At 41.8% G+C, this 27,583-nt stretch overlaps 1 protein-coding gene across 1 annotated transcript; it reads right to left on the bottom strand.

Moving 5' to 3' along the window:
• Positions 1 to 682: 682 nt before the first annotated feature.
• On the bottom strand, positions 683 to 27,562 carry cnot6l (CCR4-NOT transcription complex, subunit 6-like). The gene is made up of 12 exons (XM_038306515.1): positions 27,425 to 27,562; positions 22,546 to 22,667; positions 14,720 to 14,906; positions 12,119 to 12,204; positions 11,873 to 11,962; positions 11,639 to 11,707; positions 10,520 to 10,677; positions 9,969 to 10,123; positions 9,738 to 9,889; positions 8,476 to 8,703; positions 8,158 to 8,360; positions 683 to 5,517 (listed from the first exon to the last, which is right to left on the bottom strand). The coding sequence occupies exons 2-12, from the start codon at positions 22,655 to 22,657 to the stop codon at positions 5,296 to 5,298; spliced, it is 1,662 nt and encodes a 553-aa protein (XP_038162443.1). The 5' UTR covers positions 22,658 to 22,667; positions 27,425 to 27,562; the 3' UTR covers positions 683 to 5,295.
• Positions 27,563 to 27,583: the final 21 nt, after the last annotated feature.

Below are 27,583 nucleotides of genomic sequence, written 5' to 3'. Positions count from 1 at the left end.
TATACCATTTTAAAAAGTGACCCTTTTTTTTATAAAAAGCCATAATGCAGCATTTAGTTTATGGTTTTAAATTTGACAAAAATTATTCCACCCACCATCAGGAACCAAGTCATGAAAGTTTGCATTGGTCATAACCTTGACTGTTTCCTCAGGTTCTTCTGTAGCTTTCACTAGTCTTGAGATCAGGGTGCAGGAGTCAGACTACTATCTGGGCCCAGATGTGACCACCGCCTGCATGCATGTTCTCCAGTTTTACCAAAACACCTTTTACTAAACAATTAGCAATCTGTAAATACTTAAAATATAAAATTGAAAAACAGTTCGCTCTGCTTCTTTCAACAGATGAGTTGGTTTCTGTTATTATTAATCTATGATTCATAGATGCAGATAATAAACAGTAACACTCCTGTGCTTTAAATGTTTCTACTTAAACACAAAAAAAAAACGATCTAGAGAAACTGAATTTAAAGTTAAAAAATCTGTCTGGTAGAATAAGCTGAAGAACTTTATCATGTTTATATCTAATAAATAATGCACTCTACACATCCCCATCCTGCTCATATCCCTCCAGCTTTGCTTGTATTTAATCACTAAAACCAAACAAATCAACCAACCATCTAATTATCCATTTTATACATCTATTATCATTTTCAACGCTCTGTACAGAGATGATAGGAAAACATTTCAGCGTTTATCAACCTTTTAATGAGCCACAAAATGCAATGTTAAAAACACATTGGTAAATGAACCAGTGGAGACAGATTCACCAATCAGAGCCGGGGAGGCGGCGGACTGGGATCTTACAATCAAAGCGGTTGCTGATGTTTGTGAACGCTGTAAATAAAAGGTGATGAAAAAGGTTGAAGACAGGGAATCTCTGTGGGCCTTGATCTCATGGGCAGTGCTGCTGTTGGAGAATCTGTAGACTAGGCACAGAGTTAATAGAAAAGGTCTTCCATAGAGAGACGGAACAGATTTAATTTGTTTAATCGAAGGTTAGACAGGAAATGTTTAAAGATGAAACTATCTGCAAAAAGTAAAATACTCTTCATCAACAGTTTTCCAGGTCTAGTAAAAGTTTTTTTCTGGAACTTTGTTCATATAAAGCCAAATTACAGACATCTATTGATATTTAAAGAGTAAATAAACTCTGTGAGGCAGTGAAGCACAGTGAGAACAGTTAAATAGGAGAAACATAGAGCTGTGGTGAAAATTACTCCAGGAGTTCATCAAAGCACCATTTACCAGCTCACAAATGCTCTGCAGAGATCACTAAGAGACGGCCTCCAGCTGACCCAGGTCCAGAACAAATGAGACAGAGAATCCAGTCTCATTGCATCAAGTGTGAAACTAACAGAGCAGCTCAGAAAACCATCATCAGATTGATGGTCAGAGGCCGATTCTGCTCGTTATCAGAATACCACACCAGTGGATGTGACTCTAAACTGTTTTAAAGCACCTAGTTAAAGTCTTGACTTCTGCTACAAATCATTAACCTACATTTTTCATTTACTCCAGTTATATTTGTTGGATATTTAAGTTTTTCCATTAATTATATAGAAATAGAAATGGGGAAACAAATTGAATGTCACAAGAATAAAACAATTTGTAAGATCACAATTTTCATATCGCCTTTGCATTCCCTGTCTTGGTCACTTAAATAACATGCTGCTGTCATTTTGCATCATCGCTGGTGCTGCTGCTATTTTCCCACTACTGTAAAAATGTCCAGAGCTGTATATTGATTATTTATTCTTCAGATTACTGCACCGTATTTATATTTGTAAAAATACTTTATAGGACAGTATATTTTATACACTTCTAAGGTCCACATTTGTGTGACCAACTTTGGTGTAATGCTGCTGTGACACCACTATTTCCCCATTGTGGGACAATAAAGGGATTTTCTATTCTATTCTATTCTATACATATAAAAATGATATGAATTTATCCAAGTGAGCCAAAATGAAAGCCGTTTCTCATCATTTTCAAACAACTTGTAATCATAATAATCTCCTATAAGGCTTCAATTTAACTAGTTCAAATAATCTGAAACTGTATCCAATTAAATTTTAGATTTATATTAAAATCCTTATTCAAAAATAAATTAATGTGCTCTAAAAATAAAGTGGACCTTCCTTGGTTACAGGTTAAAACAATAAAAAGGTCTTTATAAAAGGGCCATTTTCTGGACCGATATTAACATGTTTCCAAAAATTAAAAAGTGAGCCTGAAAAGCTGTTGATGAAGACCAGTTCCAAAAGGTCATAATAACGTTTTTCACAAGGTTGAAAGATCTCAAAGCAGGAGTGTGTGGAAATAAAAACCATGCCGACAAACTGTGGTTAAACCTACAAACATTTATGTGTTGATTCTTTTTTTTGTCAGAAAAAAAAACTCAGTAACACTGAATTGTACAAAGTTCCAATCTGAAAGTCTGTATGTTAGAGACAGAAAGTGTCCAGCGACATTTGGCCTCTACAGGAACACGTGGACAAAGACAAAATGTCCAACGTCGCGTACGTTTTTGAGTAGGAAGGAGAAAAGGGCTCCTTTAATGCCAGAATGTGGAAGACACCCCCCATTATCACCAAAGAGTTTGTTTACATAAAGCTGCTGTAGAAAAAAATCACTGCCAGGTCATTCAGGAGTGAAGTAAAGGCCTCGACATGCTCACAGGTGACCTCCACCGGAACCAGGGGAGGCTGGGTCGGGTCGGATATGAAAGCTGAACAGAACGGTCCAAACTTAAACTGGTCGCCGGGTCTCAGGCTGAGAATAAAATTTTAACAATCAGTGCATCTAATTTTATCACATGATCCAACAGTTTAGACCCATCTGCAGTGGAAATAACCTTTTTCTGCTCTTAGTGTAGATATTAAGAAAAAAAAAACTCAATTTACCTTATTATCCCCTATTAATACTTTATACATCCCGTTTTAACCAGGGGGATGGGTTTTAGTCCTCGCTGATATTTTCATCTCCTCAGAGGGTTTTAGGTCTGAGATCAGGTCATTTCTTCTGCCACGTGTTCTGGATCAACCTTCACCTTTTACAATGAAGGCATTCCTCCCTATATTCTGAAACCTGTAGTGTTTGTTAAGCATAACCTGCCTCCTATCAAGAATCTGCGCATCGTTTCAATTGAGATAATCCTTCATGTTTACGTTTGTGATGGTTAGACAGAAAAAAAAGTGTTTTAATTCAACTAGAATCTCTGCTAAACAGCATCCAGGCAGACCATGGGGTCCGTATCAATTTTCTGCACGTTAGATTCATTCCTTCTCTAACACATCAGATTAAAATGACCAATTTCTCTAGTCTGGATGTCTTAAGTCTGCAGGGCCAACTAATAAAGCACGTATTAGGAAAGCACCTAAAACATGCAGAACCTGGGCCCTTGCAAGCCCTTTTTTTTGTTGTCTTCAGTGAACATCTGGATCAGATGTTTGGAGACTTGGTGACACCAAGATGCCCACGGCTCTCTAGAGGCTTTAATCCTCATTAAGCTTCCTGGCTAAATTAAATTGGCTTTTGCGTCACACCGTATTTATACCTCCAGAAACAGAAGTTCATGATTTAGTCATTAGAGGTATCAACAATTTGGCATCTTTTATTCTTTCTCTTTGGTTAAACTTTGGATATATGAGGTTTATGTAATAAGAGATGAATTAATATAAAAATGCATTTTAAACATTTTTAATAAGGGTGTTATTAAATGTGATCTGCACTGATAATGAAGGCTGGTCTCTAGTTTTTCAGGTCGTACGCCTGAGCTGTGTTGTCAATTGACAGAAATGTTAAGCTCTAACTTTCAAACTAATCAGTTGGCCTGTTTAAAGGCAATTTTTTCTTTAAATAACTTACAATTTTGTGCACAATCTGATAACAAGCGTTTTTTTTTGGCAAAGAAAGAAAATTGCACCGGCAGTTTTCTTTTATTAAAAATGCACAAAGACGTAGGAATTGTACAAAAATATGAACCCGTGCAAGAACAAACATTACCTGTGCTTATATAGAAATGTCCAGGGAAAAAAAACAATCATTTTTTGTTTTGTAGTTTTATTCAAACAAAGTGACACGTTAGTCGTTAGTGTGAGAGGTACTGCGAAAGCCCTGAGATCTGACCGACGTAAAGGGCTTTTAGTTTTAGTCTGGGTGAATACATTCTGTTCAGGAGTCACCTGTCAGACAGATTGTATGTCACTCGTTTAGAGATTCTTTGGCCAATCAGAAATAACTTGAAAAGCAAAAAACAAAACAGGAGATATAAAATATATATTCCACTAGTTTGGTAAGAAGTGTTGTTTCTCTGAGGAGAACCCAGATGTTTTCCTCAGGTAGTGAAGTATGTACCACTGATAAAAGGAAGGGATAATCCCAGATTATGAGAAATAAATCTTTCTAGTTGGGGGGGAGAAAAAGCTTGCTTACATTAATGCAGCACTGAGAGGCATCATTCAGGGAGAGATTTACTGGCTGTCAGACCAGAGATTAGAATGCAAACAAGAGAGAAACAGGTAGATAAACCCAAGTTTAAGCAGCTGGAAACCCTCAAAATGACAGATTAGGTTTAGGAAATGTGCCAAGGTTTATAATCCTGCCTCCCATACGTTGGATTCTACTCTTAAAAACAAAGTATGAACTTTTTCCATCTTAAAAACTCCTGAACTTTACTCACATTTCATCAAATTACATCTTTCGGCATGTCTTGGCTCATAAATCAACAAAATACCAATAAACTTTTTAAACTCCTCATGTAACGTTCAGAAATTCTGCTATTTATCGTATGACTGAAGCAGAAACCAATCTGCTTCTTCAAAAGATTATAGCATGAAAAAAAAAGTTGTGTAATGGCTTTTAAACTATGACTTAAAAAGATTTATTTGATCAAAGTTTGAAAAAGGAAAAAAACAAAGTGGAAGAAAAGCAATGTTGTGTGCCGATACGGTTTAACTGGGAAATCTAGCTTTTAAAAAGATGGTCATTTTGCGTCGCCGTGACAATCGAATCTAAGGCAAAGGACTGACTTTGGAGGAAACTTTAACAGTTTCCTCCCAAACCTACATTTTTGGTATCGAGCTTTGATTAAAGGGAGGAAATAAACCAAGGAAACAAACTGTGCAAAAAGTAGGAAAAGGGGCGAAAAAAGGGGCAAATACTTCACTCCTTCTTGGTGAGTCTAAGTGTGGGTGAACTGTACAGGGTCCAAGGGAGGGAGGGGGGGCAGTGTTTAAAAGCTGAGTAGGTGAGGTTAGAGGTGTTGGTAGAAGTGGGGGGGGTTCTCAGGCTGCACTACCTGTGGACCGGCAGGTGCAGCCCGTTGAGGGGGGTCAGCGGGTGGGATAGGGGAGGGTGCAGTTCCAGCTGGGCCAGCAGGGAGAAGTGGTCCGAGGGGATGTGGGGGTGGGGGCAGCCGGTGATGTTGTTGTCAATGAGCCAATGGCTGTCCAGTGGTCCAAGGACACCCAGGACGCTCATGTGTATCTTGGAGAAGAAGATGTAGTCGATGACACCCTGCAGACACAGAAGAGGCAGATTTGTCAGCTGAAGGTTCCAACCAACAGGTCTGAGATGGTTACCATGGTGATTGACCCGGCTGGAACCAGAGGATGGGTGGGGCAGCGGTGACCGTGTCTAGATTGGGAGCTGGCTGCTGATTGGTTAAATCATCACTTCTACTGAACAGAGTCATCTTTGTCCCCACCCCTCCAACCAGGCTGGAACCTGATTGGTTCCAGCCTTTAAAAAGCTGGAGCTTATCCCAACCTAGAATCCAAACTCTAATGGTGCATTCCCACTGAAGGTGAATTTCACAGTTGTAGTGAACGATTTCACCGTTAACCCTGTCTAGATGGCGGCTCTGGAGCGCTGCGAGGAGGAGTGAGGCAAATGGAGAGTTTTTGGTGAAATCAGCAGAGCATGAGCATAAACAGCACTGTGAAGAACGCAAAGTGAAAAATCAGAAATTTTTTTTATATTCTTTACATCTATTATCATTATTAGGGATTATCATTATTATTTATTGTTTATCCTCTCAAAACTCGCCGGGTCGTTTTAAAGCATTTACATCCAATAACTCAGAATGCATGAAAATTACACCGGCAAAATGTTTACCAATATAGACATGTTAGACATCGTTGGAAAGCTTAGATTCATCACAATTCAACCAACAAGTTAATTTTATGGACATAGCGAACACCAAAGCACATTTAACACAGATATAGCAGCATGTCAAAATGTAAACATGACAAAGCAGCTGCGACAAGCAAGCATGTCTTTATTACTGCTGTTAAAAAAACTATTTTCTAGGATTAAAAAACAACTTTGAGTCATGTTCGAACAGCTGCAGCATTGACTGTGTTTTCCTCACAAAAATTTAGTTTCTATATTCAGAAACTAGAAGGTGTTATCTTAATACTTCCTAAGTTATTTGCTTTTACATGTGGGTATGCAAAATAGACCAGAATATCCCAAAATAAGGTGGATGATTAGAGGATTTATATTAATTTGATTTCCATTTGGGACTCATAAAGTGCTGGGAATTCAATTGAATTAAATCTGTGTCACAAAAACCAATCAGGGAGTAGATGTGGCTGTGACCTACAGTGAAGGAGGCAGAGGAGACAAGCTTTTTAAAATCGAAATGTTGACAAAGGAAGGACTGTTTCATCGTCCTCCCTTACCTCCAGCACCGACACCGGCCAGTTGCTGCCTGTCCTCCGCTCTGTCTGGCCAGTGGGCTTCTCTGACCCCCTGCTGTCGGCATGACCAGCCACATCATCCCGGTTCTGGTGCTCTCTCTGCCAAGGTTCTTGCTCTCATTTCCCTGACTCTCTTCTATGAGCTCCAGAATGCCGTCTCCCTTTAATTTAAGCACTGCAGAAAGCAGCAGTCATCCAGCTGCGTCTGGGTTCGCACAAGCGGAAGTATCTCAGTAGGACCTGCTGGGACCATGGAAGCCGGCGGCTTTGCTCAGCTTCCCAACTCCTCCATAAAATCCCTGTCCATCAAGTCGAGGTGAAACCGGGAAGCAACAGAACAATTTTCTGGTGAAATGTAAAGTGAGCAAAAGCAGGAGGTGGAGAACTTTTTCACACATGTCACGTTCAGTGTGAACGTACCATAAGAACACAGTTCAGAGGGAAGCTCTGAAGCAGAAACTGGTTAAAAACATTACTGAAGAAGTATCAGCCTGTGGAATTGCTGCACTGCTCTTTGAATGTTGGTGGATTCAGTTTAAATCTTTGAGCTGAACTCTGACCCAGTCCTCGTTAAGTCTGACCTGCGCAAGAGTGGATGTGGAAATCATACCGAGGATTTTACTGTGAAGATCAAATTCCAAAATGTTTGAATTCCACGGGACTTTGGTATGAGAGCGATTGATAAAAGACCTGTAAAGAGGATGGACTAACATAAAAAGTAAGAGAAAAATCGTCTCGGTTGAAAAGAAAAACAAAAGAAGGAAAAAGTTTGTTTCCTTCTCAGCAAAGAGGAACAGAACTGCTCTAAAATGGAAAAAAAAAAAATGAGTACCCGCCAGAAGCTGATGAACTGGTGGTCATGAAAACAATACGAAGCAAAAAAAACACAGATTTATGTGAAAGTGACTCATTCCAAAGCGGGCCCCGAAATGTCAGCTCCACTCAAAACTGTGAGGCTAGACTCGACTCGAGAGCTTTGCCACCAACACGTTTCAAAAAGAGGCAGAAAACCAACGGCAAGTGAAAAAAAACAAAAACGGCGATCCGTTAAAGGTCTTCCATCCACACCGCGGCTTTCCACAGCAGTCTGTAAGAAATGTTCCACACGTATGACGCAGGCCTGCAGCAGATATGGATACTTGGGTTTCCACTTCTGACTATTAAGCTCATTTAATGGGTGCTTAATGGCGGGGGACTATTTTTTATTTTTTCAATCGTTTAAAGTTGGGACAGTTCAAATTTCAGGACAGAAGAAAGATCTAATTTCTCCTTAAACTCTGAATATTTTCTATCATTAAGTGCTTTTTCAATGATCCAACAATCTTTTCTCTACAAGCTGAGAGTCTTCTCTGTAAAAATTGGTGTTGATGGAAAACTTAGTTTCCAGCGTTCTTTAACATATTGATACCGGAGTCCTACAGACCGCCCGGCAGCTGTGAGTGAGGCGCTCTACCTTGAAGTCGTAGGTGTAGTTGGTGTAAGGCATCAGGTTGCTGTCGTAGGCGCTCTTCAGCTGGAAGCTGTGTGTGATGCTCCCGTCCGAGTTGCCGTTCTTGCCGTTGCAGTTGAAGTTGGTCAGACACTCGCTGTAGCGCAGCTCCTTGAAGTCCTTGTGGTTTTCGGCCACGCCGCCGTTGCTCAGGTACTCCACCACACCTGCACGACCATGCAACGTTAACCGAGACGCTCCGAGTAACAGAAATACCTCAGAGACCCGCAGCCTCCTATCGATTGGGTGGAAATGTGGTCCGTGTGCTCGAGGCGGTCCTACCGGAGTCGGGCAGCGAGTTGAGGTCGGCGCACAGGACGATGGGGATGGATGATGGGTCAGAGGTCGGCGAGCCCGTCGTCACGGAGCCCGAGGCTCTCTCGGCGATGCTCTTCAGCTCTGACAGAAACATCATGGTTTGGATCAACTTGACGTCCGAGTACTCGGGGTCCCAGTGCATGTGGGCGTTGGCCACTAGGAGGAGCTGCCTCTCCTGGGGGGGCTTCATGCCTCAGAGAAGAGAAAACAGAAAGAGGATGAAAGAACAAAATAATAACAGGAATAAATCAGATCATTGGACATCAAGAACTGCTTCTCGATCCGTTTTTTTGGAGTGAAACCACATTATAAACTTTCTGCCTATACAGACAGAGGGAAAATAACCGACTCGTGATAATTTTTCAGATGATGTTCCAGCCATGCAACAAGTTTGGGGATATGGCCGAATCTTGGCCAAATGGTGTGTCGTGCTTCATAAAAGAGGGTCACGAGAGACGGTTGAGCTCCCGATCCCATGAGTTGCGTTTTGGTCCTGGCCTGTCAGTGAATGGCTTTTGAAGCGGTGATACGACCAGACTGAGCTCTTTTCTCAGACATTTTTAACATTATGCATGCGTAAAACAATTCTTCTTCTTCTACCTGTGTTTATTGCGTGGCATGTTGGGTTTGTTCAAGACCCTGACCTTTCTTTAAGGATGTACAGTGTGAGCTGTCAGATCGCATCAGAGCATCAGGTCGCAGTGTGAATACCTACATCGCAAGCTGGAAACTTTTGAACTCTGCAACTGATTCGCAAAATTTGAGTTGCGGTTGCGAGCAACGACTGAAACTATTAAAATTTGTCCTAAAATCTGGAGCAAATCTGTCCTCTGAAGCCCTTAATACCATAAAATCCAAGTCAAATGCATCTAATGGGCTCAGGGATGATGGTCTCTAATCCTGTAGCATCCGATTAAACATCAGTCATTTAAGTTACCTAGTGACACCTTGTGGAAATACAGAGTACTGCAGGCTTCTGCACATGGATTTCTGTGTCAAGTTTGTTCTTTTTTTTCTACCACAACACGTCTGGAAAGATCTGAACAAAGTAAAGATGTCTGAGGAGGAGAACGCACCAAAAGCACCTGTTAAAACAGGCACTTACGCTCACTGCACTCCAGTATCGGTCCGTTACTGGGATCTATTCTTCCCTGGAAGCTGTTTAATATTTCCCAAACGCACTAAAGACACATTTCGCTCATTTTGGAGAGATTGTCCTTCCTTACCGGTGGAGAACATTTCCTTGTTGACCTCCAGCAGAACAGCCACGCCGATATTGTCCTTGGTCATCACTCTGTTCAGCATGACCTCTGACCCCTCAGAGTTAGCCATGGCCACCTGGTTGAACTCCACGGTGTGTTTCTGGACCAAAGTAAACCTGCAGACATGGCGTAGCGTCTGGTTAACCTTCAGGCGCCTTCTGTGAAGCGGTAAACAGTTGAAGTTCCTGAGCTCACTTTTCGGTCTTGAAGAAGACAGCGCAGCCGTCTACGTGTTTTCGCTCCTGTTCAGAAACCAGTTTGGCACGGGATTTCGGGCAGAAGTATCCGTCGTAGCCGCGATCCTTTAGTGTTTCCAGAAACAGTGTGTAGTACTGCTCGGTCTCCACCTCCTGAAACACAGAGGAAGAGTTTTCACTAAACCAGTTGGACTCATGTTGAGCCTTAGGAACCACAGTGTTGGTGTTTCTTTCCAGGTTTATTGCCCACTGATCCACAGCTCCCTGAGAGGGAACATTAGTTACATCCCTGCCAACCTGAAGCCTCCAAAATCACAATCAATTATAACAAACAGGTTTAATGGGGAGCTGAGCTAAAAGGCCAAGCTGTAGACTGAAGGAGTACACTTTGACCAATGGACAGCTATAGAGCAAATAAACCGTTTCAAACTTTTAAAGCCATCAAATGTGTGTTAAAATAGAATTAAATCTTCTTCCAGTCTTAATATGTGCAGCCTATCTCAGATCTAACACCACTGACCAAAAAAAACACATTAACGTTCGCTTCACCTGCAGGCTGATGATGTCTGCGTCACAGCTGGTGATTTCCTCCATGATGCCTTTCTTTCGGTACTCCCAGTTCAGGGCCCAGGACGGACAGTAGCCGTACAGCTGCCGCGTGGCGTACTTGTCGCATAGAACGTTGTAGCACATGACTGTGAACACAGCTGCAGGGGAGGCAAAAGACATAACAAGCAGACGTTAGCAGCTGATTAATGCTGTTTTATTGTGTTTTTTTTACTTGTCAACTGGAAAAATCTCAATACACACTCTGAAATAACCCATTAAGAGCAGCATTTAAGCTAAAGCTGTACAAATATTATAAATATGTCATCATTAGAATAAAATAAGTTCTTGGTTTGTCGACATGTTGTATACCCAGAACTTCTAAAGTTGTGTTTTTGTGCATCAAATTTAGTTTTAAAGCCATTTAAAACCAGAAATATTTTTTATTATATACTTAATAGAGCTTTTGTGCCACCTAGTGGTCATAATGTGAACTACAGTCGTTTAATGAAAGGTTGCCTTTGATAGACTGCATGAAATCTAGTAAAAAAACAAAAAAACAAAAAAAAAGAACAAGTAGATTTTCGACTCTTTCAAAACAAATTAGGTATTACTGAAATTCTAGATTTTGGGTTTGAAGCTTTTTTAGTGATTTTAGGCAATTAAGGAATAAGGCAGTAGGAGTAGTACTACCATTAATTCATATTATGTTTAATTAGAGTATAACAAGAGAACCTAAATTCTGTGTATGTATTATTATGCAACACTGAGGCAAAATATACTTAAATCAGGAACAATAATTAACGATAAAACGATAATAAAATAACAGTACTATTTTTAAATCATTAAACAGGGTATAGTAAGGGTTTTTAGGCATTAACCTGTATTTGAAACTACCCAATGAAAAATGCTCATATCTGACGTTCCAATTGGTTTTAATTAGCATCATACCTACATTTTTAATAATTGGTTATAAATTCAGGCATTATTAATCGTTAGTTGCTGGTTTTCAGTCTTATAATTTCTATCCAAGTAGATCAATTGACAGCAGAGTAATTAAGAACTTGAATGAAGACTCAGTTTAACAGGTTCAAGGGGTTCGCTGTTGGCTCCTACACTGACCTGCAGGGACCATTTGGTCTCGCTCCTTCAGAGTGATCCACGGCCTTTGTGGGAGCTGCTCCGGGTGAACTGCAAACAAGAAGGGGGGGGGGAATGAGCTTGCTTATATGTGGCAGACACGAGGACATTGTAGGGTATAAAACACCTGCATAAGGTGGGTTCTAGATAAAAGTGCTTGTGCTGTTTACATATTAAGGGATCCAGGTGGACGGTGCGTGCTGCAGAGCTGCCTACCTGCCAGATTGTCGAGCATGTAGTTCAAAAGCTTTCTGGTTCCGTCTGGCTCCTGGTAGAGATTCAGGATGTCTTGGGATAACGGATTTCCTGCCGTAAAATAGCTTGGAAATGAATACAAACTAAATCCCACCTCTGACATGAAGCTTAAAAGAATTATCATCTTAAATCAAGGCATGAATTGATAGATAATAATGGTTAAAATGTTTAATCTGAAATATCCATGAGAGAAATAAGAAACCTCACCTTTTAGTCCCAGAGTTTGAAGCTGGAAAAGACGACCAAGTTCATAAGGCAGAACCCGTAAAAGATTGTTGTTTAAAAGCAATTCCCTGTAACAAAAGTGAGAAGAAGCATCAGTATTTCCGCTGCGCTTGTATTCCTTTCACACAGAGATAGTTTCTAATCAATGCAGCTTTACTGGGATGAAAACATCCACTATAAACATTTGTCTTCAGTCGAGCCTTTCAGTCTGTTCCTGCTCCGTATCGTCTTTGTCCTGAAGCGTGACGCCCGTCTGACGCCTGGCCAGATAAACACACGCTGCTGCTTTGGAGGACGGCTTGATTACAGAGTCCCAACCTTGCTTTTTTGTTCTGCTCTTTTACATTGTTTCAGATCGAAATCCTTGGACAAATGCAAAATAAACGATTTGAGGTTCAAAACAAACTGATGTTCAGTCGAGTCAAAGAACAGATGAAACTTTTAGCAACTTTAATCTGTTTAGCTGTCAGCCAGGTTTGTATTTTCAGGGCTTTTCTGCTTTTCTTTAAAAGAAAATCACTTTAAACTTTCAAAAAAAAAAAAACTACCGTCTGCTAAAAGGAAAAAATGTTTGGGTTATTTGAATGAATAAGAAAAATGATGCAAGCAGCTGCTGCCATTAGCATGATTCATACACTTTCTAGATGAACGCTTCACTGGGTGATGAATTCCCCATTTTTCCTTAATTAGTAGATCAAGAACGAGTTTTCACACCCATCCTATTTAAAGAGCAATAAATCTGCAACAAGGAAGGATCATTTCTCCACTTAGTCGAATCCATTTTGTCTTTCATGTCACCTGGACCTCCTGGTCCCTGACCTTAACTGGCAGCAGCAATCATTTGATTCAGTTAGTTCGTTTTTAAGATGGGAAAAAAAATAAATTTTTTTATTTTTGTAGAAAGAGCCTCTCCTTTTAATCCATCCTGAAGAGATCATGAGAATTTATAAAACTCAAAATCTTCTTTGAGAAAAAAAAAATATATACAATGAGTAATTATTTAAGCTTTTACATGAATAAACCCATCTACTGATTCCATCAAACAGAAAACTTCAGTCTGAAGCAAAATGATCTTCCGGGTGCTCTTCAAAATAAATCTGCGCTCTGTTAGGAAGGTACTGCAGAAGAATATTATTCAGATATTACATCGCTCCAACAGGAAACCAAATGATTACAGCATCCAGATTTTTTTCAATAAAGTTTACTATAGAGCCTTTAATTGCTTTAAACCTTGCAGCACATGTTAGATGAATTATAGGGCTGCTTATGTTATCATAGATCATAAAAATGACTTAACACTAAACAAACAGATACATGTAACAAATATAGCTTCTCTGCACTTATTATACTCACTGATTCTAGAATTTAACTCCTAAAAAGAAAAAAGGGAAGCAGTTTTAACCCTTTCAACAGGAGTTGTAGTCTGGTTTCTGTGGATGCTCCTAGGAGCCCTCCCAGGTTTTGCACTGCAGCTGAGCGGATATAATATCAGTTAGGAGGTAATTGTAAATTGGGGGTTAGCTGCCCTTTTCCTGACCCCATGTCATTAAGTCTGTTGTTCCATCCTGGTGAGGCTGTGAACATCAGTCTGTTTATTCTGCTCTCTGCCACCACTGTAATGCTACGTTCACACCGCAAGCAGCAGGAGCAGCAAAAACCCGCAAGCTGCTTCATTTTTAATGTTTGTACAAGTTTAGTTCTGATGCGCGGCTAAAACATCTTTGCTGCTTTAGCTGCCTGGTCGAAAAGTGGGTCTGATGCACATTGGGCGGAGTTACCCTATCCTTTCTTTATATTTTCTGTGATCAGTGGGTAAAAAGTAGTTTTAATGTTTTTAAGTGAGAAAGTCCACCTGAAAACTTCATCTGTGGAGTCAGTTCATCCAGATTACGATCCTGCCTTTAGATATTTCTCTGTCGGAGCCGCTCAGACCCCCTGTACACCGGGGGTGCTCTGTCACTAGGAATCCCGTTCAACAGCAGCCTCCGGCCCGGTCGCCTCTTCGCCGCTTTCAGCTATTGTTCAAGGCAGCTGTAAGGTGTTTTTCATGTACGTAATCCAAACTGCAGGCACCAGGATAATAAAAGTGAACATATTTTCCTGGCTGATTTCGAGATTTTAAGTTAATTTAGACGTTAAACTGTTTCAGAGGAGTGGCCACAGCGATCTGCATCAGCAGCACAGAGTTCGTCTCTCTGTCTGAGATCAACTTCTCTGATTGGTTGATGTGGTGCGTCGAGCTGCAAAAGTTCAATTTTTCCAACTTCAGCAGCAGCTGCTTTCGCAGCGCATCCCACGCCTCAGATGGTCTGTAGCTCATGAGGCGCTGCTCTTGCTGCTCATAACGCGCAACAGGACCTTTTGCTGCGCCAAGATGGCCGTCAACCATTGACTATGCACGTAAACTAGCTGCTTCTGCTGATTTAGGCGTGAACATAGCATAATAACTTTCACTTTTATTTAAGCTCTGGGTTGGTGACATAGCAGCACTTCTGACAACAGGTTTGAGCTCTTTTCCAGGATCAAAGCAGTCAGGTTTGGTCTCCTGGACTCTGAAAGTGTGTATGTTGCAGGGCAGCCTACCTGAGAGAGACCATGTTGCCCAGTTCGGCGGGCAGACTGCGGAGCTTATTGGACGACAGGTTCAGGTAGACCAGGTTGGGCAGCTTGGCGATGTCCGGCGGGATGCGGCTCAGGTTGTTGTCGTTGATGTGGAGAGCCGTCAGGTGCGTAAGGGTCCATAATGAGCTGCTCAGACTCCTCACCCGCCCTGATTCCAGAGAGACACAAACAGACGACAATAAAACAACGCAGTCCGAAATAACAGGATGGAGAATCAATGCAAAGGGATTTTTTTTAAGAACTGAATTCTGCCATGATTTATTTTCATAGCTCTGTATTTTATAGACCAACAGACACAAAAATCCCAATAATTTTAGATAAGCATTATAATATTTAAATTTTTGTTTGTGAATTTTAAAAGTACAAGCAAACAGAATGTGGTCCCTAATCGTTCACTGCTCCAGCAAAAACCCATAAAAATTCACAGGCGGTTACTTATTACTTTTCTAAAAGTTTTTATACACAAATTTAGTTGTAAAAAGATTTTATATGGATTTTTTTAGGCATTAGAAAAACAGATAGTTTAGGAAGTAGTGCACCCTGCTCCTCAGGTTTTCATAAAAGGTTTCCACTCCACCAGTGCTCATCCAATTTTATGTCAGTCAGATTTGATTTATAGAGCCATTTTTAGATGATTAGATTTTACACAAAGAGAGAAGACAAAAAACAAAAAAACTACCAGATTAAAATGCCATAAACTAGTACAGGAAATTAGGAAGCAGGAGTCAGAAAAGAAGAAACTAACAACAAAAAATTAACATTAAAAATAATATTTAAATATGAAATCAATTAGTAGCAATAAAAAGGAAATTTAGATTTGATTTATGATGAAATCTAAAATACTGGCCAAAAACTAGATCAAAAAGATCAACGAAGAATTTAAAATAAAAATAATAATAATATAGAAGAATTAAGATTAAATAATAAAATGTATGAAAACCAAACCAGGTAAATAAAATCACAATTAAATGTCATAAACAAGTAAAAGAAAATACATCTTTTAAATCTGCTTTTAAATTCACCACTAGAGCTGAAAACCATGACAGTGGGTTCTCGCTAGGAACGCCTACTAGAGCCTCATTAATGTAGGTAAATTTTTTTAATGGATCGGTTTGATAAGTAAAACCGGACCGTTATCGATCACCGGTTTCTATTTCCATCTTTTTTATGTATGCAGAAGCATTTTCAGGCATCAATAGTAAATATTGCTTCATCATTAATATTGGGCATTGATATTGGCCCAGATGTCATTGGTGCATCTCCCTTATGCTTTACCTAGCAACAGTAGAGCCGGTGTTCTGTCAGACCAGCATACCCATATTAATACGCATGAGCAAGATGTCAGATCTGTATATGCGTGTGTATCAAAGTGTATAACATTTTTCATAAAGTAAAGGGATAATCGGCATAGGTGGACTAATGACCGGGCCTACCGGGCCCAGGCCCAGGGGGCCAGAGGCCCCAAGGGGCCAGGCCAACTTGGCCCCGCGGCCGCGACCCAAGCAAAACTACTTTTGCAAAAATAATAATCTTAGGCCCCGAGGGGCCAGGCCAACTTGGCCCCGCGGCCACGATCCATAGAGGGTAAGAGGCCCCAAGGGGCCATGATTCATAGAGGGTAAGAGGCCCCAAGGGGCCAGGTCAACTTGGCCCCACGGCCACGACCCACAGAGGGCCTGAGGTCCTAAGGGGTCAGGCCAACTTGGCCCCGCGGCCATGATCCATAGAGGGTAAGAGGCCCCAAGGGGTCAGGCCAACATGGCCCCGCGGCCATGATCCATAGACGGTCAGAGGCCCCAAGGGGCCAGGCCAACTTGGCCCCGCGGCCACGATCCATAGAGGGTCAGAGGCCCCAGGGGGCCAGGTCAACTTGGCCCCGCGGCCACGATCCATAGACGGTCAGAGGCCCCAAGGGGCCAGACCAACTTGGCCGTGCGGCCGCGACCCACAGAAGGCCAGAGGCCCCAAAGGGCCAGGCCAACTTGGTCCCGCGGCCGCAAGCCACAGAAGGCCAGAGGCCCCAAGGGGCCAGGTCAACTTGGCCCCGCGGCCACGACCCACAGAGGGCCTGAGGTCCTAAGGGGTCAGGCCAACTTGGCCCCGCGGCCATGATCCATAGAGGGTAAGAGGCCCCAAGGGGTCAGGCCAACATGGCCCCGCGGCCATGATCCATAGAGGGCCAGAGGCTCCGAGGGGTCAGGCCAACTTGGCCCCGATCCATAGAGGGTCAGAGGCCCCAAGGGGCCAGGCCAACTTGGCCCCGCTGCCACGACCCACAGAGGCCCCAAGGGGCCAGGCAAAATTGGCCCCGCGGCCATGATCCACAGAGAGCCAGAGGCTCTCAATCATTATTATCAAAGCTAATTCTCAAATTGGATGGATCACACAACCTCACTCACATATTCTTTATCAATTATTAAAGGTTGTTTCTGAATTTTGATCACAGAACTTAATGCAAATATTCTTGATTGATTGACAAAGCTCATTCTCAAATTTTGATTACACAACCTTACTCTGACAAATTATCACTATCAAAAAGCTCTCTCGAATTTGGATCACAGAATCTCACTCAAGTATTCTTAGCTGTGCCCCTCCCCCATCGAGTCTTTCATAAACCGGTCTGTTCTTTTAGAATCTCCTCATTTGGTATTTTGAACTCGTGAGAGACTGCTCAAAATTTGGTTTCCTTTCCCTCAGTTCAGACTCAGAGATAATTTGAAATCATTCAACAAGAAGTTTAACGCGCGCACACACACACACACACACACACACACACACACACACACACACACACACACACACACACACACACACACACACACACACACACACTTGAGTTGAGCATTACTTGGAAATTCTTATATTTTCCATTTTGCTGTTACTATCAGCATCTTCCCATTTTGTCCTTTTCTTTCGAAAAAGTTTACAGTCTGACATTTGTCACTGCTGTCAGTTAATAACTTTTTGGTCTTTGACCCATTTTGTAATTTTCTCGATTCGATCGTCACTGACCACTCTCTCCTGTCTGGCAGACATCGTTGCTGCCATCATAGCTAGCAAGCTGCTTGCAGATAGCAACATTTTGGTGTCCTTTGTGAAAATATTTAGATAGAAGACAAAAGTGCACAAAGTTGTACAATTATTATCTTTTCAAAATATTTGTTTCACTGTCAGTGTGATTGACCGACTTTGCCGCTAGATTTCGTGTCTTTTGGCCATACCTGGCTAGCGACTAAAAACATCATTTAGCGACTTTTTGGTTGTGAAGATAAGTGGTAAAAGCAGATCTGCCTGTTGGTCTTCCCACATTTTGCCATTTGGTACTTTGCACTTTAGAGTGTTGATGCTGGGTTGCTAGTTTTCTAAATCACCTCACACACTTGAAGGAAGCAGCACCGATCATAAACACACAAACAAACTCACACACACACACACATAGTTGGTTTATCTGTTGTGATAGGCAAAGAGCCAATGTGCAAAGAAAGAAGGGAAATATGGATCATAAACGTTTAAGTGGAGGAGCTAGAAAAAAAATTCAGCAAGAAAAGAAAAAAAAGGAATCAGTTTTACTTGAGTGTTCCAAATATCTCCAGCTTCTTCAGTACAAAGACATCTGCTGAAAGCAATTCTATAAATGCTACTGCAAATTCAGCTAAGGTTAGCAATGCACCTGAGCTAGCATGTAGCTCCCAAGATCCTGAGACCACTACAATTGTAGACACTGAACCAAATGCTTCTGATGCTTATGATTCAACCAATTCAGCAGTAGCCAGTTGGTCGGATGAATGTGAGGTCACTGCACCTCTGGACAGCATAGAAAATGAGCTGAATCTTTCTTCAACACCATCTACAGTGACAACTCTACCTAGTGATCCCGCTAAATGGGCTGAGACCCTCACTGAGTCAATGAAGGAAGTTCTTATTCAAAGAGGTGCAAAATCATTTCACAACCGTCACAGCCATTATCCAGCTTCTGTGAGGAACAGTGGGCTAGGAGGCAAAACCCGATGCCTAAACAATGAACATTTTACTTCACACTTGCCCAATGGACAACGAGTACAAAGAGAGTGGCTGATGTACTCTCCCTCTACTGGTAATGTTTACTGCTTTGCATGCAAACTGTTTTCCCCAAAAACGCATTCTTTTGTGACAGGCTATTGTGATTGGAAACACTCAGAAAGATTTGGTGAACATGAGCGAAGTGCTGAGCACATAACCTGCATGCAAGCAGTCTTGAACCGCGCCAAAGGTGCCACAGTTGATGCAGACCTGTTCAAACAGTTTCAGGCAGAGAGCAGCTATTGGAGGCAGGTGTTACAAAGAGTTGTTGCAGTCATTAAATTCCTTGCAGAAAGGGGCCTTGCATTTAGGGGTAAAAATGAATCGTTAGGGTCTCCTCTCAATGGGAACTACCTTGGTATTCTGGAGGTCCTGGCTGAATTTGATCCCTTTCTAAAGGATCACATCAGAAAGTTTGGGCAGATGGGTCGAGGTAATACCTCATATCTGTCCTCCACCATTTGTGAGGAATTCATTGAATTGATTGGTGCAAAAACCAAACAGGCTATAGCAGATGAACTGCAAGCAAGCAAATACTACTCTATCATTGTGGATTCAACCCCAGATTTATCTCATGTGGACCAATTGACATTCATATTCCGTTTTGTTAGCAAAGAGGGCAGTGTTGTTGAACGCTTTGTGGGTTTTGAGCCCATTACTAGCCATACAGGTGAAAGTTTGGCTAACTGTGTCATGTCTGTGTTGGAAAATCTAGGGTTAGAGCTGTCAAATTGCAGGGGGTAGGCTTATGATAATGCCAGCAACATGTCAGGGAGGTATAATGGGTTGCAGGCTCACTTAAAGAAAAGCAACCCATTAATACACTATATTCCATGTGCAGCTCACTCTTTGAATTTGGTGGGAGTCAACAGCATTGACAGATGTGGAAATGAAGTCTCTAAGTATTTTGACTTGATTCAGTCTATTTACAACTTCACAACTGCATCCACACACCGATGGGACAGGGTATTTGGCAATTCCAACATAGATCTCACACTTAAAGCTTTATCCAACACGCGTTGGAGTTGCTGTGCAGAAGCTACCAAAGCACTGTGGCAGAACTACAGTAAAATAAAAGCAGCACTACAGGTTATTTCCACTGATGACACAGAGAAACGAGACACACGAACTGAAGCTGACAGTCTAGTGCGGAAGCTGGATTCACTTGAGATGGCCTTCATGGCAGGCTTTTGGGACACTGTTCTGTCCAGATTTCAGGCCACAAGTCTGCAACTTCAAAAAGCAGACATGGACCTTGGTACAGCAGTTAGATTGCTGGAATCTCTGCGCACCTTTGTTCTCTCCCAAAGAGATCTATTTGATCATTTTGAGCAGAAAGCCTTAAACATGTTGGGTGGCACCCCATCTTACAGGGCTGAACGGACGAGGAAACGTAAAAAGTTTGCTGATGAATCAGCATCCCCAGATGTTGTGCTTGAGGGAAGGCAACTGTTTCAAATAGAGACATTTATTGCCTCTATTGATCAACTGAGTTCAAGCCTTAATCACCGTCTGGAGGCCTACAAACATCTGAACAATTTGTTCAGTTTCCTTTTCTCTTTGGATACAGAGTCCAATGCTTCAGTCCTTCACAAGGCCAAGATTCTCACTGAATCATACCCATCTGACCTCAATGAAAGTCTTGGACAGGAGCTTATACAGTTCAAATCTTTTATACAGCTCAACAACACTGATGAGGAGAGGACCCCTTCAGGACTGCTCAAAACAATAATACATTTTGGACTACAGCCTACGTTTCCTAATACATACATTGCGCTACAGATTTTTCTCACTCTACCGGTCAGTAACTGTGAGGGAGAACGCTCATTCTCTCTTCTGTCAAGAGTAAAAAATGAGCTGCGCACAAGAATGACTCAGAAAAGATTAAATGCGTTATCTCTAATGGCAATTGAGAGTGAGCTGACAAGAGAGTTGGACTTCAATGATGTGGTGGATGATTTTGCAAAATTGAAAGCACGAAAGAAACCCCTTGCTTAAAGGTGCACTGTGTAAGATTTTTAGGTTATTACCAGAATTCGCCCATTCACTAATGTTAGGCTACCTGTTTTCATGAATACTTACCACCACCATAAAATTCTAAGTATCCATTATGACTTGGAGAATTGCACTTTCGCCATTTCTGGGAAGTGTCACCTGGATTGTGAAGATAGGATTGACTTTAGGCAGAAGCTTGGTGCTTTCTCTGGCAAACTGAACCTCAAGCTTCATTCTCTACAGCTTTGCATTCTTGTGCAGACTTTCATCCACAAGGAACTTTTCAACTTCCCCACTATCGTGAAGGGGCCATCAAAAGATTTCAGTGTGTCCAGCATGTCTAGTCTCTTACTCTCCTTTCTTTGAGCCATCTCGTTTCTCATCTGCCCTACTCTTGAATTTTGCCTTCATGAATTTACTCCAGTTGAGTTCAACCTCCCTTTTTGCTTGTGCTGCTGCCTTGAAACCTCTGAAGCTCCTGGCACTTCTGTAAAATTATTGACCTATTGACTGCGTTCAGTGTGCCCAACTTCTTCAGTTTGTAGTCCACCTTGCCACATTGTCTCTCCATCCCAATATTGTGCACAGGGGTGCCATCAATGTTACTAGCCTGTTCACTGACAGGGTCCATTGGGAAGGTCTCCTCATCCATCCTCTGCCAGGACAGTCTTCAGATGGGGCAGCATGAGATCTGTCAGCTGCTTCACTTCATCCAAGTATTCGGCAGCCACGTCTGACACTGAGTTCAGGACATGTCCAGTGCCTGTCCAGCCACTATAGCATTCTTGGAAATGGGCTATCTTGACCTGCATGCAGCCCTTGTACCATGAACTGGCCTACACCTTTCTTTGTGGTGCTCTCCGATGCATGTTATCATTTTACCTTTCTCCTTCTCCTCAAGCTTAACCACAAATAGATACAGACTTTGAGCCTCAATTTGCTGCACAGCTGCCGTTATGCCAAAGTGTTTTCCTAAGATATTATTTTATTTTTAATGATAGAAGGGAGGAAAAGGTGGCAAAAATCATGTCCGATTTAGTTTTTTGGGTGGGGTGGGGGGTTTATTTCATGATAGCTACCAACTTCCAATACATAATATCTCTCAAATGACCCAATGCACCATCACTGAAGTGGGCATAATCATTTTCCAAAATGTTTATTTTTAGGCCATTTATCCCCTCCCCCTGTGTCTGTGTGAAACCTGTGCTTGTCAGTGTCTGTGTGGTATACCTAATAGTGTGTGTGCAGTATGTGCACTCTTCTGTACAGGACAGTGTGCATGTCTGTTCACAGTATACAGTATTTCTTGCATAGTGCGTGCGTGTGTGTGCGCCCGCACGCGCGGGGGGTTGAGGGGCCAAGACCATGTCAGGCCCAGGGGGCCAAAATTTCTTAATCCGCCCCTGATAATCGGGTATTGATTATGGGTATGCTGGTCTGACGGGGTATGCTGATCGGACAGAACACCGGTACATTTGGTCCTAGTTTTTGGCAACCTGACGTCTAACATACTCTCTGTCTGCACTTTTCTTTTCAGAGCATAAATATCAAAGCGCTTGAGTAGAAGGCAACCGGACTTCTTCTGTGGTTTGGGTTCAACCAGAAGAGTCTTTTACCTGACAGGTAAAAAATCCTCAAGAGTCATTTTCTTTAACTGTACATTTGGGACTCAACATCTTTAGGGATTTATTTGTTAACTGGAAGCAGAACCAGCAGGAGTCGGTAGGACTGACCAGTTATCTCGAGCTCGTTCCAGTGAGACTTCTTCCCACTAGCCGCCTCCTCGGCTGACATGATGGTGTAACATCTGCGGGGATCTGGAGGATCATATTTTTCCTTTGGCATACCTGTTAATCTGAAAAAAACACAAAAACATGGAATATAGTTTATATAAAGAGAGAGGGGGGAAAAAATAACAGCAGGTAGTTTTTTGTTTTTATAAATGGATCTCAGGAAAGACATGAAAATAAGCAGTTGGGAAAAAAAAAATCTGCCGCTTCTTTGTTATTGCAACGTTTTGTTTTTTCCAGTAACACATGATGAGCCATAATACCTCTTAAACTGGATCACGCATCATAAGGGTGGAAATGTAATTTTAAACAGCTGCTTTCCGAGGCCACCTCCTGCCTTTCTGCTGATAAAAGCTGCTTTAACTCCATATCCTCTTCTAAAGCGCTTCTCTCATCAGTTTAGCAAGTTTTTTTTTATTGATTACACCAAAAACAGAATAATATTAAGGGACGTAAACTTATTTTGATTAATGACCAGGTGGATAACCGGGGAAGAACTTTAGGAAATAAAACACGATCGTCCGGAATGCTTTTTTTTAGCAGATGGTTAAAAAAGAAAAGAAGAAAAAACCTTCTTTAGAGAAACTAAGATACAATCCTGTTTCATGTTTCAAACCATATTTCATTGTTTTATTTTGATTATTTTTCCAAAAATAGAGAAAAAAAAAAACAAGTTTCTTAGAAAAGTTGAAATCTGATTACCAGAGCTGATGGTTTGATTTCTTTTTTTGTGTGTTTGTGTGGAGAAAACTTATAATCTCTCATGGTTTCCTCTGTTGGGGGTACTTCACCCCCCCGATCCCCCCCACTGAGAAGCCTGTACAAAGGATCAAGAACTCTGTACTTTCCTGGGGTTTCATCAGACCCGTTTCCAGTAACCTTTGATGGATTTCTGTGAGCAGCCCCAAGTGGAGGTCCCCCAGTTCAGGAGCTCCAGATGATATTGCTGCCTTTTGCAGAGGACCTGGTTCTGCTTGCATCAGAACCGGACCTCCAGGAGGCCCTGGAGGGGGCTCAAGCTAAGGGTGAGGTTACCAGGATCAGGACTATAGGAGTAAAAAGGGTGGCTTCCACCCTGGGATTGGGGGCGGGGGTCTAAGCAAATTTTTTTTTCCCCACATGCGGTAAATAAATTGAAGCACATCATTAGTTTTGTGTAGAGATCAACTGATAGTTTTTTTCTTTTAAAGCCGACGTCGATACACATTCATTTAAACAGTCCTGCATATCCCCGACGTTCCGTTCTAATCCTGGGGGAAAAAATGTATACATTGATAACAAATGTTTCAAAGATATCAAAAAGGAAACATTTATTAACAAATCAGACAAAACATTAATTGTGCAATTTGCACAACCAGATATACATCCGGGTAGCCCTCGATTTTAACTTGTAAAAAAGACCTAAATTACGTTTTTCCCTAATTATAAATAGTACACATAGTAAAACTATAATTTGTTAAAGTTTAATCATGTATTTGCTGCGAAAATAAATGCATTAAGATTCTTTCTGTTTTATTACATGTCTGTTCCCATCTGTGCCGGAAATCGGGATGCTACGCTAATTTTTTTGGCTTTGGATTTAAAATTAAATCTAGTCTTTTTTTTTTTTCCTTTCATGTTAACATTATGTTATACAGGTATACACTGTATGCAGAATTATTAGGCAAATTAGTATTTCGACCACATCATCCTTTTCATACATGTTGTCCTACTCCAAGCCGTAAAGGCTTGAATGGCTACTACCAATTAAGTAAATCAGGTGGTGTGCATCGCTGTAATGAGAAGGGGTGTGGCCTAATGACATCAACCCCCAACAGTATATATGGTGTGCTTAAATATTAGGCAACTTCCTTTCCTTTGGCAAAATGGGTCAGAAAAGAGATTTTACAGACTCTGAAAAGTCAAAAATTGTCAGATGTTTTTCAGAGGGGTGCAGCAGTTTGGAAATCGCAAAGGTTTTGAAGCGGGATCGTCGCACAATCAAGCGGTTCATGGCAAACAGCCAACAGCGGTGCAAGAAGCGTGTTGAAAAAAGTAGACACAAAATAACTCCCCATGAATTGAGAAGGATCAAGTGTGAAGCTGCCAGGAAGCCATTAGCCACCAGTTGTGCCATATATGCTGCAACATGTCTGGAGCGCCGAGAAGCAGAAGGTGCTCAATACTCAGGGACCTGGCTAAGGTGAGGAAAGCCAAAAAAAGGCCACCTTTGAACAAGTCACACAAGACAAAACGTCAAGAATTGGGTCAAGAAATATCTGAAGACTGATTTCTCCAAGGTTTTTTGGTCTGATGAAATGAGAATGAGTCTTGATGGATGAGCACCAGGCTGGATCAGTAAAGGGCAGAAGGTTCCTTATCGACTCAGACGCCAGCAAGGTGGAGGTGGGGTAATGGTATGGGCTGGTATCATCAAAGATGAGCTTTTCAGGTTGATGATGGAGTCAAGATCAACTCCCAGACCTACTGCCAGTTTCTGGAAGACACCTTCTTCAAACAGTGGTCAAGAAGAAGTCGCCATCATTCAAGAAAAACATGATATTCATGGTCCGTCACACGCATCAAAATACACCACAGCGTGGCTGGCCAGAAAAGTCTAAAAGGAGAAAAAATAATGACGTTGCACGGCATATGTATTAGTATGCATTGCCACGCAGAATACACACGGTACGGAAGTTTAATATCGATCTGGATGCAGAACTGTTATTTTGCAAGTTTCCTTCAGAACCCATTTAACCACTACCAACTGCAAGCTCTGATATAGACATGCCTGGATTGGTCTAGATCAGTGGTCTCCAACCCTGGTCCTCAAGATCTACTGTCCTACAGATTTTAGATGCATCCCTGCTTCAACACAGCTGAATCAAATGATTGATTACCTTTTCAAGCCATTAATTTGATTCAGCTGTGTTGAAGCAGGGATGCATCTAAAATCTGTAGGACAGTAGATCCTGAGGACCAGGGTTGGAGACCACTGGTCTAGATAGTAAAACCCACCTTAAAATACAAACTGCACTCTGTGGGAATGCACTGCTGTTGGGTTGTGTTGTTGCAAGAGAGAATACCCAGAAAGGCCATGTGTGGCACTGATGCACTTATAAAGATACTCCTTTCATGTATATCAATATTTGACAATATGGTGCTTGTTCACTAGAGTTTAAAGAAAGTTGCAGCTATCTCAGCTGGGAATTTAAATAATAAAAAGTGGCCTTTGAGGATAGCCTTTTGGTCGTGTTTTTTTTTCTGCACTGTACCAGAAATGTACCGAGCCGTAGGGTCCATACTGAGGTGCTTACCGAACTGTGAGTTATTCATACCGTTCCAGCACTAATGGACACCCAGAAGCAATTGTTTCTGCCTCTAAATCAGAGCTATAAGGTCTTAAAGGCCAGTAAATCTATCAAATAGATACCAATCTAACAGAGAGTGGGCATCCACGCATTTCACCTTAAGGCTGGAGTGCAAAACACTTTAAAAATCTTTAAATAGTGAAATGATTGTTTCACGGCCACTGGAAATGAACAGTAAGGGTGAGAAACATGAACTCTCCTGCATACCAAAGGATTCTAGAGTCAAACGTGGGGCTTTCTTCTGCCTGATAGCCAAAACATGTCAATGATCCCAAACGCAGCAGCCAATCTACAACCCAAACAGCTGAAAAGGAGGGGGGAAAAAAAGGTGTTGCAAAGAACCAGCCAAAGTCCAAACTTTGACTTGATTGAATAACTATAGAGGGAAGTTGAAAAAAGCAAAACAAAAGAAGGGAAGGTCAGACCTCTCTACCTCTACGGCAGCATGACAGAAATAATACCTAGTTCCTTTCTGCAAACATCTCAGTGATCAGAGTTTATTTCAACAGGTATTGATAATGTGGAGTTTGAGGGAAAAGTTAATGATCACCACTTGTTTCTCAGGGAAAAAAAAACAACCTTAGAAACAAAAGAAACCGAATCTCTTTACAGTAAATATTTTCCAAGCTTAAGTTTAATGAGTTGTTTACATAAAATCAGTGATAAAAAAAAAAGTCTTGGCTGTGCTGAGACATGTACTGTAACACACCTGGAAGAGCATGCAGAGTAACTTTAGAAGAGCTGCAGAACTTCACGCAGCAGCAGCAGCAGCAGACGTCAGGCTGACCGAGGTGAACAAGTTTGGAAAATAATTGCATAACCTGTTTACACATTACTGTGTCACTAGCAAGGAGCCACTGAAGGATGATTTATGGCTTAAACTGTTCATATCACAACTAACCCAAAACACACTTTCACAGGTCACTTACTGTGATAGATTTTGAGAAAATTTACCATAAACTGTCTTTTTTTTTAACCTGTAAACCTAGTATTTGTCGACTTAAGATCAGAGAACAGTATTTTTAAATGTATTTATTTTCACAAGGAGGGTTTTTTTTAAGAGGAAAAATGTAGCAATGCCAACTGCAGCGACAGCTGAAGGACGAGTCTCCAAACAGCTGCTGTTGTGGAAAGTAGCTGATCGGGCCCGTCCGTTCAGGAGGAGTTCGCTCCTCCAGCTGTCACCGAAGCGAAGCGACGGAAATAAATCAGATCAAACAGAAATAGGAACAACACTAGAATCCAAACAGCGATAAAACAGCAACGCAGCGGCTTCAGCGCCTCCAGAGCAGGGGGCTGGATTGCTTTGGCTATCGGTGGCTTGGCTCGCGACACCCGGGCTGACTGGGGGCTCACTGCCCGGGGACACGATCTGCCCCGAGCGGAGGGGACGAATTAAAGGGTTAAATCTGCTTCGGAACCGAGCCGCGTGGATCTGTTCCGACAAAACCCGAACTGAAGCGGAACTTTACCTTCATTCGGAGGCGGTAGACGACGGTTTATAGGGAGAATTGGCAGCGACATGCAGACGCCCCTCTTGAACCCGTGTAGACCCTGAACGTCTCGGAAACAGAAGGAAGAACAACAAAGGCGGCTTCCGGTCGTGCTCGTCATACGTAAAACCGCGCGCC

Source organism: Cyprinodon tularosa, unplaced genomic scaffold (assembly GCF_016077235.1).
Source record: "Cyprinodon tularosa strain WSP-4 unplaced genomic scaffold, ASM1607723v1 ctg583, whole genome shotgun sequence".
NCBI lineage: Eukaryota > Metazoa > Chordata > Actinopteri > Cyprinodontiformes > Cyprinodontidae > Cyprinodon > Cyprinodon tularosa.
Note: the sequence above shows the minus strand (reverse complement) of the source record. Positions and strands in the feature narration are given on the sequence as shown.

Excerpts from the sequence above, each read along its gene's own strand:
- cnot6l (XM_038306515.1), bottom strand. The coding sequence starts at position 22,657 with ATGCCAAAGGAAAAATATGATCCTCCAGATCCCCGCAGATGTTACACC. Across the intron at positions 9,890-9,968 it reads GTCTTCTTCAAGACCGAAAA|GTTTACTTTGGTCCAGAAAC; the intron begins GTGAGCTCAGGA and ends CCATGTCTGCAG. Across the intron at positions 8,704-9,737 it reads CAAGGAAATGTTCTCCACCG|GCATGAAGCCCCCCCAGGAG; the intron begins GTAAGGAAGGAC and ends CTCTTCTCTGAG.